This window comes from Carassius gibelio, chromosome A24 (assembly GCF_023724105.1).
Source record: "Carassius gibelio isolate Cgi1373 ecotype wild population from Czech Republic chromosome A24, carGib1.2-hapl.c, whole genome shotgun sequence".
Classification (NCBI taxonomy): domain Eukaryota; kingdom Metazoa; phylum Chordata; class Actinopteri; order Cypriniformes; family Cyprinidae; genus Carassius; species Carassius gibelio.
This window is the reverse complement of record NC_068394.1, coordinates 10,338,766-10,353,886: the sequence shown is the minus strand read 5'-3', so window position 1 is coordinate 10,353,886 and position 15,121 is coordinate 10,338,766. Positions and strand designations below refer to the sequence as shown.

Below are 15,121 nucleotides of genomic sequence, written 5' to 3'. Positions count from 1 at the left end.
TAGAGGTGCATCAACTTCTGAATGAAACTACAACAGTCCACTGTGAAAATGAAAGCTAACTGCGTAGCCTTTAACACTGGCCTATCATTCGCCATACTCATCCTCATCCCTCTCTCAAAATAATTTGCCCCCACTGTCATGTAACACACCGGGTAACTGCTTCGCGCGGTCTTTTGCGCTTATTTTTGTTGGCAGATGAGAATGATTTGCGTCCTTCACCCTGGTTTCACCGCGGGCTTCACAAATGATGTTCACGTCGCGCAATTACGTCACTTCATAAGGTTCCCATTGGGAAATAATGGCGATTTACTTGTGTGAAGTAAACGCAACATTTTTCAACTTTCTGCTAAGATATATGTGACTTTTTTGCAACGAAAATTATTATGATTATGAAATCATGCGACCTCAGCATATTTTGCTTCCTGAAATCGGGATTTTATGCGGCGAAAGTGCGGCGTATTTAAAAAAATGCGACCTCCGCATAAATATGCGGCCCTTGGCTGATTATGCGTTAAATCACGCGATCGCATAATCGCGTTTTTCTGGAGGGACTGGCTGGAGCGTCTTGATATTTTAGTTTTGCTTGTCAGAAATGTTTCAGAAAAGCTCTACTGCTTGAGTTTTATTATAGTACACTGCTATATTGTTCAAATCTATTTGACCCTAGGCCACAATACATGGAAGAAACATAGAAAATATATTGTAGGCAAACAATAGTTGTGTCTTACAGAGTCAAGCCTCTCCTCTTGATGTAAGAACTGGGCGATATCTTCAGGCGTGGTTCCCAGCATGCCTTGCTCCTGCAGGTACTGAATGCCCCTCTTTGGTTTTTTGTTGAACCTGTGCAGAATGGTAAATAGAACATCAACATATGAGCCACATATTTTGATTCAGCATTTTTTTTTTTTAAGTATAAAGCATTCATATGATAAATTTTTCCCCTGAGGTTATGATGTTAGTAATGATGTTTGTACCAAAAAGAGGTATAATATAGATTTGTCCCCTCCCTCTCACTGTTAAATGGGCTATTTTTGCTGCCATGACTCAAACATCGAAATACATTGTGAAAGATTTATAAAACATAATGGTATATTCAGATTTAAATGGTTTCCTCAGAAGGTAATGCAGAGTGCTAGGTGCTACACATAGCCAGAAACAGCACAAACCTTGATAGATGTGGGGAGTGTTTATATGAAACATGTTCACAAGCAATTATTTTTTACAATTCCAGCTGTTTCTTAAAACGCCACAGAGCTTGCATACCTCACATCCTAGACATGTCATCGTCCAAACCTGTTCCCGGAGGGTAAACATGCTGCAGAATTTGGCTTCAACTTGCCCCGACACACTTGTCTGGAAGTTTCTAGTAGGTCTGAAGATCTTCATTTTGTGTTTGTTCTATTTGGAGTTGGAACTAAGCTCTGCAGGACAGTGACCCTCCAGGACCAAGACTGGACAACCCTAAAAATTTTAACTACAGAACTTTCCATACAAATGTCTATTGATAGTGATTTTGTCAAACCATGCACAGACTGCTTTAATGCTTTTGATTACAATGTAATGGCTTACAAGTCAATCCCTTGCTCTATGATCTCCTTCTGTTGTTTGAGGACCTCAAACTGCTCAGGGTTGTCTGTCCCGGACATCTGCGTGCTGTAGCTCCCGATGCCCGAGGAGGCAGTGGAGTCCAAAGAGTTTATGCTGCCGTAACGGTTAATCGTTTCCGGATGCTTCGACTCATTTGTCTCCTGTTCTAAATGCTTTTCTTGACCTGAATTGAGAGAGAATGGGATGAAATTCACATGCAATTTCATAGAAAGCAGAAAGGCGAGCCCAGTTTGTAAAACACCATGAGGCCCTAAACCCTATGGGTTACAGACGGCATGATTCATTGGGCTCCTGGTTGTATGAAATGTTGGTGTATCGAGTCTTTTCTCTGTCTCAGCTCCCTATATGACTTTCCCAACATAACACTTCTCTAATAATGTCTTTGGCCTCGGCTGACTCATATCACCAAAACCGCACAATGGGGACTGAAGAAAGCACAGCATGACCTGAATACACAACGTAACCGATCTGAAGTTGGTACGAGCAAGAAAAACAGGCGGCTTGGGTATGTGGAAGCCATGGTTGCAAGTCACAGGATCTTATTACACACTGGAAACACTGTAAAAGATTTAGCGGGTAGCTTTAGCTGTAACAGGAGCTGTCAGGTCTCTCTCTGAAAGATCAAAGAAGCCAGGAGGAGCTGGGAAAAACGTACCCGTTGGTATACATTTATCTGTTTGATAAACAAAAGCTAATACGGCCACAATACAAAGGACTATTAAGAAACCACTATCTAGTTTACGCAACACATGCTAATGCAATCAATTCTAATGTCACTACAAACTGCCATTACCTGCTCTCCCTTTTGATGTGCGTCCGTTAAGAGAAAAGAACAAAGATCGATTGGCTAGCACGATGAGAATTCAAGAACCTGAAAGCCTTGATTAGTGATCCAAAACAAAGATAATGCACCTGGAGAGTTAGGCCATAACAGCATTAGGACATAAGAGTAGCTATTTAGTCTAGATGAAAGGTTACAGCCATTTCTTGATTTGCCGTTGTAAACATAGCTACATTAAATCCATGGTAACCACTGTCATTAAAGAAATAATCTTGTTATATTTTAGGTGGTCGTTAGGGGACTTTTTGCGTGTTTGTTAGCCTGTAGCTGTGTGCTTCCAAGTGTTCGACAAGAAAGAATTTCTGGTTTATGATTGGCTTATAACTGAAAGTTTGAGGTGGGTTTGGAAATTTTCCTTTGGGTCAAGTCAGAGCCTCTTCGTCCTCCAACCCAATATAGCCAAACTTTATTAAACCTAAATCCCGTCCCCTCTGAAGAGGCAGGGCCTTTAACCTGGCGCATATTCCAAGCTCATACGAGAAGCTCGCTTTTTCAATGTTTAGGGAGTCCGCAGACTGCCTCCCTGATGTCAGGGTGATGCATAACAGCCTCAGGGTTGTTTGATTAAGATGAAAGGCCTGCGTAGCCATTACGGCGAATAGCATTTCATGCCTGTCTTTGAGGAACAGGACTCCTAGTGTGCTAAAAGCAACTGTTTATTCATTTGGATCTGCACAAGTCAGAAGTCTCTGGAAAGCAGCATAAATGCACTCAGAAGAGACTCATTTAGAAATGCCAGGGCGGTTACCTGGAATATCTAATGCAACTGCTTGGATCCAAAGCATATCAAGATATAGAGAGGCTAAAGAAGGCTCTGCAGGTATTTTACTGGCTGAGAAAGTTTGCCTTACCGAGACTTGTCTGGGAATTGGGGTTGACATATTGGTCTTTGCTCCACTCCACCATACACTTGAGAATGGACACCAGACACTCCAGTCCTTTCTTCCTTAGAGTCAGCTCCTGAGGGACAACATGAGCCGGCATCATTAACATGGTTTAAAAAAACAGATTTTATGATTTACCTGTTCCAAATGAACATGAATTGTTTTCTTTTGTAAGAAAACTTTCATTAAAAAAAAAAATAAATAAATAAATAAATAAATAAAAAAAAAAAAAAAAAAAAAAATAGATTCATGAAAGTAGCTCATAGGAGATTCCTGTGGCCGAAAAACAGCGACAAATAGACTTCTGAATATTTCTAAACATTTGCATTTGCAAATATTTCTATTTACATTAGCAAATATATATAGACGGTGCTGGGAAGTAACTGGTTACATGTAATCTGGAATAAATCATCAGATTCCAAAAATAAAATACTTTTAATTAAATTATCACATTTTAAAGTTCTCATAATTAGATTACTTGTATAAAAAAAAAAAAAAAGAATTATTGGATAATATGATAAAAAAAAAATTCAAACATTATCATTAAATTATTGATTTGTCCCAATTCTTAATAAATCTCCTTACTAAATAAATCCAACTAATTATATACATTAGAAACGTCTTCCAGTTTTATAGCACAACATACACCAGCCACTAGTCCGGTTACTACAATTACACAGAAAATGGAAATCCACACAATTAGTTTCATTTGACATTTTCATGATTTAGTTAAGCTTTATGATTAATTAGCTTTTTATCAACTCACAAAATCCCTGAAGTTCATCCGATAACCCCAGTTTGGGAAACTGTGGTGTAATGTAATGTTTAATGCACTTAATGATGCTGATCAATTAAATCATCAAAAAATACTCTGAATACATTACGTTATACCTGTTATCCAACAGATTACATTACTAACTGCCATTTTCATTATGAAATTTATAATCATTAATGGACTACAATACATAAGTCATCTATCCAGCACTGTACATAGATAAACAGGTCATTTAAAACGTTTTAAGGTGGGAAAAGATTTTAAATGTTTTTGAAAGAAGTTTAATCAATCAAAATACTGTAAAAAAGGGTAACATGTAGAGCATTATTATGACAATCTGTTTAAAATAACCATTTTGTATTTTAATATATTTTATTAGAAACAAAAATCTTTCACCATTATAAATGTCTTTACGCGTTTGACCAATTTAATGTGTCCTTGTTTGAGCGCCACTGCATAAAATATTATTTTTGTAATGTTAAGAGCACTTTAAATGTTTTTTTTTTTTGTGTGTGTGTGTGTTTGTGTGTGCTTATTAACAAACTGGGGATAAGCGCAAGTGATGACAATCTCAAATTGAACAAATCCATTTAAGGACAGTGTGTTTACCTGAAATGGGGTTGTACCCAGTTCATGGCCTCCTCGTCCTTGTGCGATCTTTGAGAGGTCATTCACCAGCCTCTCGAAAATATTAGCAGCATTCAGGTCACAATCATAGTTAACATAAATATCTACCACACTCTGGGCATCTGTGAAAGTAGAAAAATCATAGAATTATATATATATATATATATATATATATATATATATATATATATATATATATATATATATATATATATATATATAAAAGTGAGATGAAAAAGGAAAGTCATACCAGCACATATTCTAGTAAGCGTTTGAATGACCATCCACTTGTGGTCATACGAGCTTGTGGACGTTTCCAGAATATAAAGAAAAATCTCTTTGAAAAACACCTGAGGAGAGAAATATAGTCGAGTTTTTCACCTCATAAATTCATAAACAAGTCAGTAAGAGAACAATAATTACGTTTCAACAATATATGCTGTTGTTAAGATGTGTAACTTGATCGATATATGAGAAATATTACTACACAAGACTGTGCTCAATAAATCCTAACACACTCGTCTGGAATGAGGCGCACACACACACACACACACACACAAACAGACAGACTGAGGCAGAATTACAAGCTTTCATCCTAAACCACAGTTTAGATAAATCCACACTGTCAGCTAGACGCTCCACAGACTGACGCCAACACATTCTGATTCGGGAGGGGGGTAGACCGAGTTCAGGCACCTCGATTTGCATCTTGAGATGTGTCTTGAAGTTGGACAGGAGGGTGAGGAAGATGGACAGCGACAACTCGAACACCTCGGGGACGGAGGAGACGCCGTTTTTAGACAGCGCTACACACAGGTACTGCTTGATGGCGTTGATGAACATCTCGTTGGTTTTGAAGATGGGCCCAGCGTTCTGAAGGATGGACAGGAGGAGCTGCAGCGAGAGGACCTTGGACCGCAGCTCATGGGACCTGGAGGAAGATATTAAGTGAATAAAACAATATTCACTCCCCATTCATTATAACATACTCCAAAAGGTTTGATTATTGTTCAAGAGACTCTGTGCAATACGGACTGAAAACCACAGATCTCAGATGAAGATATAACCATATCGAACTCAATTGGATCGAACTCATTTGGTACAACAAATAACCAATTGCTTTTGTATACAGTCAGATGTTTTATTTAGAAAGACCAGCTTACTTCGGATCAGGGGGACCGTCTGAAAGGGGCTTCATGGAGAGCTTGCAGAGTGAACGGAAAACCAAGAATGCATCCTTCTGGAGAATATGGGAAAACTTTGCACCTGGTGCTGAACCAGTGGTAGCTACCGATTCCTGTGAGAGAATTGCTCACGTTAGAATCTTACAGCAATCAAATTTACCTGGCAGGAAAATCAATCATCATCTATAGCACGTAACATGCACCAACCACGAAAAAGCAACAGGCCATAAAATTGGTGTTATGGTCCATTGAGCATATACAATGGCCCCAAAAATAACACTTAAAAACACGAAAAAAAAATAAATAAAAAAAATACAGTAATTCTTTTATTAACAGGATTCCTGTTTTTAAAATCCAATAAGACTTTTGTATAAAAATAATACTGTATGTTCATACAGAATAAACCCTTACAATCTCTAAACAAATCATGAATCTCAGATTCTTAAAAAAAAAAAAAAAAAATCAAACAGCTGCAAAACACGGTAACTGCAAGTTTGAAAAATTTAAGAATTGTGTTGTATTAAATATAAACGGAATTACTGAAACTATGCGCTGAAATATCAATACAAGTTAATTAGAGGTCGATCGATATTGGATTTTGCTAATATGATAATATTGTGTTCAAGGAAAGGCAATAACAAGATTGTGACAATACTAGGAAATATCTATATAGTGAATGTGTTAAAGTTCCTAAGTCTTTTCTTCCCATGCTGTGCTAAAGAGATGATACATAATTTTGTTTGAATAAAGGCCAGATACAGTTTACTATCGGAGCTGAGGAAAAAAATAAATAATAATGTGACTCTTATTCCCAAAGGTCTATATGCTTTTATTACTTCTAGCTGCTCGTTCTAAAACCTGAGAGAGAACAGCTTTTTACATTTCACAAGGAGCAGTTTGTTATTATAGCAAAACACAAAAACACTTGATAGAAATGAGCGCATCATGGTTTGCGGCATCGCAAACCAACCCTAAAATTTTATTTCGAAGAATTCAACTGTTAAATCAATGAAGTCAGTCCAGGTGGGTCAAACCAATTGCGGATGTAAACAAGAAGCCATTTGACTTTTTGGCCACTGGTACCTGAGTGTCAGTGGAGGAGACCGACAGTCTGTCGTCGGGGAGGGACGGAGTGAAGCTCGCAGAGATTGGCGTGCCAGGGATGCCGTTGACGTGAACATTTTCGTTGTCGCTGCCCAGCCCTGCCTCCTCTTCCAGTGAGTTTGGAACGCCCTCAGCTGGCTCAGCTTCGCCCTCGCAGCTTTCCTTAATATCTGAACACAGAAAAGCAGACTTCGAATCAAATGGGATGTTTGAAGTCTATCGCTACCAAAATTAAGATTTGCTTCCTGATTTGGGACAGTTCTGTAATCATTTTCTCACCTGTCATTACAATCATATCATTACAAGCCTGATTTCTGTAGTACACAAAATCAATATTTTTACAGAATGTATTAGTAACTTTCCCCTCACAAAAGTAATAAGTAATAAATACAATTCCACAAAATTATTAAGCAGTAGAACTGTTTTATAAGCACTGAATCAACGTATACTAATGATTTCTGAAGGATCATGTGACACTGAAGACTGGATTAATGGCTGCCACAAATTCAGCTTTGCATCACAGGAATAGAGTACATTTTATGACCAAATAAATTCAGCCTTGGTAAACACCTCTTTCAAAAACGTGAAATTGGGTGAAAGAAAGATGAATATAACTCGCCTCCAGCAACCGTTTTTATAACTTCTTGCAGAATGCTCTGTACGATCTCCTGTGCTTTCTCTTCATAGTTCTGGATCTCTTCTTCCTCGGTGGCTTCCGTGCCATGCTCTGCCACACCTAAAAAGACAGCCGAGTACATTTAAGCATCTAATTCGGTCTAGTCAGTCATTTCTGGTGTGATAGGAGGATTTTCCCACCAAGCACGCTCTGTACTCACATTAAATCCACGTTATCAGTTTCCCAATTTAGCTTTAATAAGTGCTATTAAGAGGGAACTCCATAATACTGCCTGTAACTTGGTGACATTCTGATGGAAAGCTCTGCTATTAAACTTATGTAAGACACTGACAGAACTTTCCAATAGTGAGGCATCATTAGAAGACGTCTCATCTGTTCTGATGTCAAGCCGGAATACACAATTAACTAATAATGACTAGGAATCAGAGCTTGGTTGTGTCTAGCAGTGTTGGGAAGTTGAGGGTAACCAAATAGAAATTGACACTACTAACCTAAAGGGAGAGTTCACCAAAAAATGTAAATTCAGACATTTACTAACTCTGTGTCAATAAGACCTTGGTTAGAAGTCAAATCACAAATTAAGATCTGTTATGAAACCATAGAGGTTAATGTCCCTCCACCGAAAGTCCAAATATCCAAAATGTAGAAGATCCAAAGAACACAAAGCTGTTGTAAAACAAATTCATTTGAATCTGGAAATTCAATCCAAGACTAAATTAAAGCAATTATATAAGATTACACTGCTTGATTCATATGGATTCGTTTAATGATGCCTTTATGACCTTGTTGAATCTTCTAACTTTTGCTTGCCTGGATTTTTAAATAGAGAAACATATTTTTAAAATCTCTCATTTGTTTTTCAAAGATTAACCAAAGTCTTCAAGGATTGGGATGAGAGTGAATAAATGGTGACAGAAATATCATTTTCTGGTGAACTTTAATGCAATATCAGCACCAAAGCTCATGGCAAGAACAAAACGGAATCAATAAATAAATACAAAACTATCACTTGAATGAATAAAAAGGATTTAAAAAAAATTAAAATCTATGTAAGACTTCCCAAATGTATTTTTCAAAAAGAAAATCTGATACTACATTTTCAGTCACATTTATAACCAAGTGAACTTAGGCAATCATGAAAAGCACTCTCCTAGAATATTTCACTGGTGTCTAGAGTCATTTAGAGAAATTACCATAATCATTTACATTAACATAGAAGTCTTAAAGTAATATCTGCATGTTTGCACGCGTCTTTTTACTTTGGGCAGCAGCAGTAGCCTGGTCTGCCTCGGTCTGCTCATTCTCCGCAGGGCAGAAGTCGGTGCCGTTCTCTGGTTCGGGACTCTCGAATGGTGGGGATCCCTGCTCGACCTTGCTGCGCTGGTGTCCCGGTCCACCGTTGGCCTCCGTGGGCAGGCTTTTGCCAGGGGTGTTGATGTGCTGCTGTCCAGGAGACTCTGGTTCTTGCGGGCTGACTGGTGAATGCTGTCTGTGCCTCTCTCTTTCCATCTGCTTGGCTTCCTGCAGCTGAAACACACATACACACAAAGTCAACTCATTTTAAACATGTATCAGAGGGAGCTTATACACTCATGTCTCCTCCGGGGAAGCCGAGAGGCCAAAGCCAAGCTGATGTCCATTTCTCTGAATGGGAGGTAAATGATTACATTTAGGATTACAGACGGTTCCCTTTTTTTTTTTTTTTTACAAAAAGAAACACAAGACCAGGATCTTATAGCATCTTACTGTGTGTGAAGACAATATCTGTGTTCATAGAGACAGATGGTGGTTTGACTACATGCACCTTGAATGACAATCTGGACTACACACATGCTCCCACTGGTGTTTTAAAGCAGGATAAGTGTATGCCTCTTAACTCAAAAATGTACTCACTGAACATGTAGGACATTCTTTCTTGAGTGGAACACAAAAGAAGATATTGCATACACAATGAAAGTAAATGGTGTACAAAAAAATTATTTTCACTGTAAAAAAAAAAAAAATCCCTTTTGTTTCAAAGAAGGATCAAGTAGAATGTTCATTAAATAGGCGCTATGGCCCTAAAATTAATGCAGAGGGAATCAATCTGGTGAGATTGATGGTGAGCATGCCACTTTATGCAAATCCTGATTAAAAAAAAATTACTTAATCATGTGCAAATTTTGTCTCAGACACAAATAAAAGAAAAAATACACACAGGGTCCAAATGGCCCAAGTATGACCACTGAATCTGAGCTGGTAGCTTATACAAAGTGAACATGTGTAGACAGCAATAAGACTGGATCAAAAACAACATTTTGGCTTTGGTACAATAACTGCTCCTACCCTGGTATCCATAGTGAATCAAAAGACCTTGGGCTTTAGCAACTGATAAAATGAAAATGGGGCTGCAGATAAGTAAATAAATAGCCTTGATACAATACCAGCTTCTGATACCTAGTAAATAGAAACTAGAAAATAAATAGGGAAAACATTTTTTTTTTTAAATCAATATCTCAGCTGATAAAACTGATTAAATTAAACTAGGTCTGTTAATAGAGTCAATAATTCAATGTAAATAACTAGCTATTAACAATGTGACTTAATGAATTTTAAATTATAGCAATTTATAAAATAAATAAATGAATACCAAAACAAATTAAGTACAACACCAGCCTTCGGTACATAACGGCACTCATGTCTGTCTTACGAATGTAATGCAAATGCTCTAAAGAATGCTGAAGGTGAACAGAAATGAGATATACAGCTCTCTATTTGCATCAGGAAAGTGAGTGAAACACACACAAACACACATTTTTATCAAATAATACGTCATTCATAGAAGTTCACTTCTGCGATATATAGTACGATTGTGTTCGCAGCAGCAACAAACCATGGCGCAGTTCACATGAACCATACCCCAGACCACCCTTTTTAAGTGGACTTGGGTACTGTTCGCGAGTGCACACCACTGTTTTCGGATGACAGTGTTCACATCATCCAAAAAAAAAAAACTAACTCTGACATCAATCGAACCCGGGTGGGCACCAAAATCGCTAGTGTTAAAGCACCCTAAGTAAATAGTCAATCAATAGTAAATAGCAAAATGAAAAACATTCAATCAATACTTTGTGTTTTAGCAATGAAACAATGTCTGTTAATAGATTGCATAATTCTATTTAAATAATTTGTAATTAACATAAAAATATACTATGTATTTATGGGTTCAAGCACAATGTGCTGAAACCCTATTGTAATTGTATGGATTTTTCTTCTTCCCTAAAGCTGATCTTGCAGACCAAACCGTAAGGCCTAAAGAGCTGAAAGTTTGTCAGATGGTAGTAGTTTTGACCTCTACTCAGATCTAAAGACTCGGCTAAAGCAGCTTAAAGTGATAGAAAAATCAAAACTACTCATAACATTTGTCCGTACAAAGAAAGAAAACAAAGAACATTGCAGAAAGTCAGATTGGTTTAATTTACTAAATTTACTAAAAATGCTATTCTAATCATTTATTTATGTTAACATGTTAACACAATGTCATTTACCTTTTGTTCTTAACTGCCTAAAGTGCTTGAATCCTGGTAATCGCTGCTTGCATTTAAAGTAACAGGTTCATTAATAAAGTATGAGGGACAAAGATGTCCCTTCTCTAGAGCTTTCAGCTGAATTTAGTTGGTCTAATATACTGCAGCCTGATCTGTGTTGGCAAAACAAACACATCTTCAATATTGTACAGCTGATTAGTTACGCATGATGTGTCTGGCGGTGTCAGAATGAGTCACACTCAGTCCAGACTGCTAAAACTGCGTGACGGTGTGTTTAGTTTGGGCCAAAACCGCAAGCCCCACTTTCAAAGTGGCATCCTTTTGAACAGTGCAGCAACTGGGAAACATCTAAACTGCACCTTACTGTCCTCATTCACATGCAGCTATCTAAACCACAAAGATACAGACACATTGCATTTGCTCCTGGTATCAACATCCATCTCGGATGATCTGAAACCAAATGACAACACTAAATACGCTTGTAAACAAGGTCTAAAAAGATTCTTGATCCGATTGCTCAGTGCAAAATGTGTCCTGAAAAACACTAATCATGTAATTATTCTCATCTGAAGTTCATCGACTAAAATAATTGTGCAACAATTCGGCTCAAAACATTGTTTATTGTTTATTCAGAAAAATAAATACTTTTTCTAGCCTTCTTTGAGGAAGGTTCATTGCAAACACCTCAGAACTGGTGAAAATTTACGTTTGGTATTGGTTTCAGAAGTGGGTTCAACGGTGTGCACCTCGGAGCAAAATCCTAAAGGCAACAGGAAGTCGGTTATTTTGAATTTTCTCTGCAAAATATGTTTAGTTTTTGCCATTTTCAGGGGTTTTACTTTAATGAACTCCTCCTTAAGATTTCTTTAGATCAACACCAAAGTTGGTCAGAGTAATTTTAACGCCTTTGCGATGTTAAATTGTGAAGATCTTGAGTTTTCGTCGAAGGGCGTGTCCGTGGCGGCCCGACAAATTTTGATGTTTCACCATGAAAATGAAAGTAGCTATAAATCTAGCTATCAATTTAAAAGATGCTTTAAATTGAAAAATAATTAATTACAATTTTTACAAAAATGTGGCACAACTGTTTTCAACATTGACAATTAAAAAATAAAAAGTTAAAAAAAAAGAACAATAAAATTTTATATTAGAACTACATTTGTACATTGTAATAGTATTTTAAAATGTTATTTTTTCACTGCATTTTATTTAATAAAAGCAGGCTTGTTAAAAAAAAAAATCGTACTGACCCCAAACTTTTGAATGGTAGTAATCTTGTCAAAAAGCTTAACCATATTAAAATAATTTCTAGGAAAAAAAACTGCCTAGTCCCACAGAGCAACATATGTCATTATAAATTAAAGACTTTTTCCTCATAATCCAAACACGTTTGTCACAGGAGTCTCATCTTACTACAAGGTGTCAACAACTTACGACCAAATCACCCGAGATGGACGTTACTACCAGGTGTAAAAGTGGCCTTACAAATCAAGAGAGAACTGCTGTAAATCACAACACATAAACATGGTAGACAGATGAAAGGAACTCATTTGTCATGGAGGGGACGACAGCAGGCAGAAAACAAACGCAATGAAGCCAAGGCAAGCAGACTTGAGCGAGACGTCTGAGGGAGAATCGAAGAGGGAGACAGAGTGGGAGTGACGGATGAAGCCACTGTACACAAACCAGAGAAAACTTCAGATCAAGCAAATTTCAAGGCAGTCCCGTCACTCTTTACCTGACGATCTCGCTTTCTTGATGCCAAAGACCAACTGATCTTGTGATTTGTAAGCTATATTTTGAGGGGGGGGAAGGAGGAGGAGAGGCATCATCCAAAAAGAAAGAAGAAATGTTAGATCAAGGTGTCATTTCTCCATATTACCACAGGAGAAGTGTCAAATGCACTCACTGCTTGGTTCTCCATGCGGGCGAATATCACATTCAGCATCTGCGTGAGGGTGGCTTTGGCCGTGGTCTGGTTGATGATGTTCTTACTGGCCAGATAGATGTTGTAGCACGTTCTTACGGCCTGCAGAACCGTACCTTCATGGATCTCTATTTGCTGTGAGGTCACGGCTGTTAGCAAGGCCTGTCCGGGGCCGGAGTGAAAAGAAACAAACACAAATGTCACCGCTGAGAAAGTTAAGTCATGACTGTAGCAATAATCCCTCGGAAAGTATTGGGACAATATGGGGAGCGTTATTGTTTATTACATTAGCTGCAGGAATCTTGGGAAAGTACAAACAGATTACGCTCGACATGTGGCCATATGAAGGAGTTCAGCAGCTTTCAGGCGCTGTGGTTGTCCTGCTACTCCGCATTCCACAATGAGATTTGTAAAACAATAGCTTAGGCAAATGACACTATGGAAATCTGAGCACTACAGGTTAGGGCAGTTCTACATCAACCTACTTAAAAAAAAGAACAAAAAAGAAAAATAAAAATTATATATATATATATATATATATATATATATATATATATATATATATATATATATATATATATATATATATATATATATATATATATATATATATATATATATTTATTTATTTATTTATTTAGGACACCAGGAAGACAACTGAAAACTAAAATAGACTAAAATAAGAATATTTAAATCAATTACATTTTGATTTGTTTTGTAATGTTGAATTAGTATTTTAAACAAATTGTAACTGCATTTAAATAAATAATCAATACATAAACTGAATTTCCATTTAGGAGCTAAAAAACATTTCTGCCAGTTGTGCCAAATTTTTTTTTAAGAGTTTGAAAATCCCTTTGTGTCATAATAAATTTGTATAATAATAATTATACAGGTTATAATAATAATAATAATAATAATAGTAATTAAAAGTAATTAAGTAAATAATAATACAATTATTATTCAATTATAAATTATGATGATAGAAAAGGATTTTCCAATTATTAAGACTATTTCAGCAGAAAGTCACACTATTATTATTTTTTTTTTTAATACAATGTCATTAATGATCATTAAGTAGAGATATACTTGGTACTGATATACCTTCTATTACTATATATATATTGCAACACTGATCCTGTATGAACATCACCCAAATAACCTACAGCAAACATTGCTCCCTAAGCATTTCTGAAAAAACACAATGCATTCCTTGCTCCACATGCCTGTAAGCAATCTCACATAAAAATATTTGACCTTTATAATTTGCAACTGGATGCCTTCATCCGTCTGCGGTCCTTGGAAACAACCACATATAGTCTCGATGATCCTGTCGATGAGTTTTTTTCCAGGGATGGTATTGTCTGGAGCGCTGCCCGTCAGGTGACCATATGCTATGAGTTTCTGAAAAATCATGAACACCGTGCATGAGATGAAACATCCTCTTAAGACATATCCTGACATGAGCGTGTTGCAGGGCACTGACCTGTAAACAGTCTAGAGAGGTGATGACGATGCGTGGACATTTGGACTGGCAGGCCAACTCGAACGGCAGGAAGTACTTATCTGCTTCAATGAAGCTGGTCTTTGATTTGATTGGCGGCAAAGTACTGGACTTGTTGTCCCCAGCCGGTGGGCTACAAAACAAAAACCAAGATGTCAATCAGTCACACATTACATTACATTACAGCAAAACATTGTGCAATTTCTTTCTTTCTTTGTTTAAATACGCAAAACCCTTTAGTTCTGCCAGTGTGAGAAATCCTTTGAATCTTTTTAAATATCCACACTGCAGTGGATGTGACCTAGACTGCAAACTCTCAGTTTATATCCAGCCACTGTATCAGCTCGAGATGAGCAGCGGATCTGGAGAGATGCCAGGCCAAGCTGGGACTGCTGTGTGTTAGCTAGGGCCAACTTTAGGATTTCCTTCAGCAAGACGAGTTGATGAGTGCAGCGGGATGGGGGGAGAGGTTGGGGAGTGGGGAATGAAGTTGAGTAGAGAGA

The 15,121-nt window shown here is 37.3% G+C and overlaps 1 protein-coding gene across 3 annotated transcripts in view; it reads right to left on the bottom strand.

Moving 5' to 3' along the window:
- Positions 1–15,121, bottom strand: part of LOC127946208 (brefeldin A-inhibited guanine nucleotide-exchange protein 1) — a 54,309-nt gene that overhangs the window by 18,432 nt on the left and 20,756 nt on the right. For 2 of the 3 annotated variants that reach the window (XM_052542612.1, XM_052542613.1), the window contains exons 3-16: positions 14,601–14,751; positions 14,372–14,518; positions 13,097–13,276; positions 12,926–12,979; positions 8,920–9,187; positions 7,643–7,759; positions 7,003–7,193; positions 5,899–6,032; positions 5,432–5,666; positions 4,986–5,085; positions 4,718–4,857; positions 3,301–3,409; positions 1,570–1,771; positions 729–840 (exon numbers count right to left, since the gene is read on the bottom strand). In XM_052542612.1, the coding sequence (XP_052398572.1) occupies positions 729–840; positions 1,570–1,771; positions 3,301–3,409; positions 4,718–4,857; positions 4,986–5,085; positions 5,432–5,666; positions 5,899–6,032; positions 7,003–7,193; positions 7,643–7,759; positions 8,920–9,187; positions 12,926–12,979; positions 13,097–13,276; positions 14,372–14,518; positions 14,601–14,751 (2,140 nt within the window). The remainder of the gene's footprint in view (positions 1–728; positions 841–1,569; positions 1,772–3,300; positions 3,410–4,717; positions 4,858–4,985; positions 5,086–5,431; positions 5,667–5,898; positions 6,033–7,002; positions 7,194–7,642; positions 7,760–8,919; positions 9,188–12,925; positions 12,980–13,096; positions 13,277–14,371; positions 14,519–14,600; positions 14,752–15,121) is intronic. The other variant, XM_052542614.1, reaches the window with a different exon arrangement.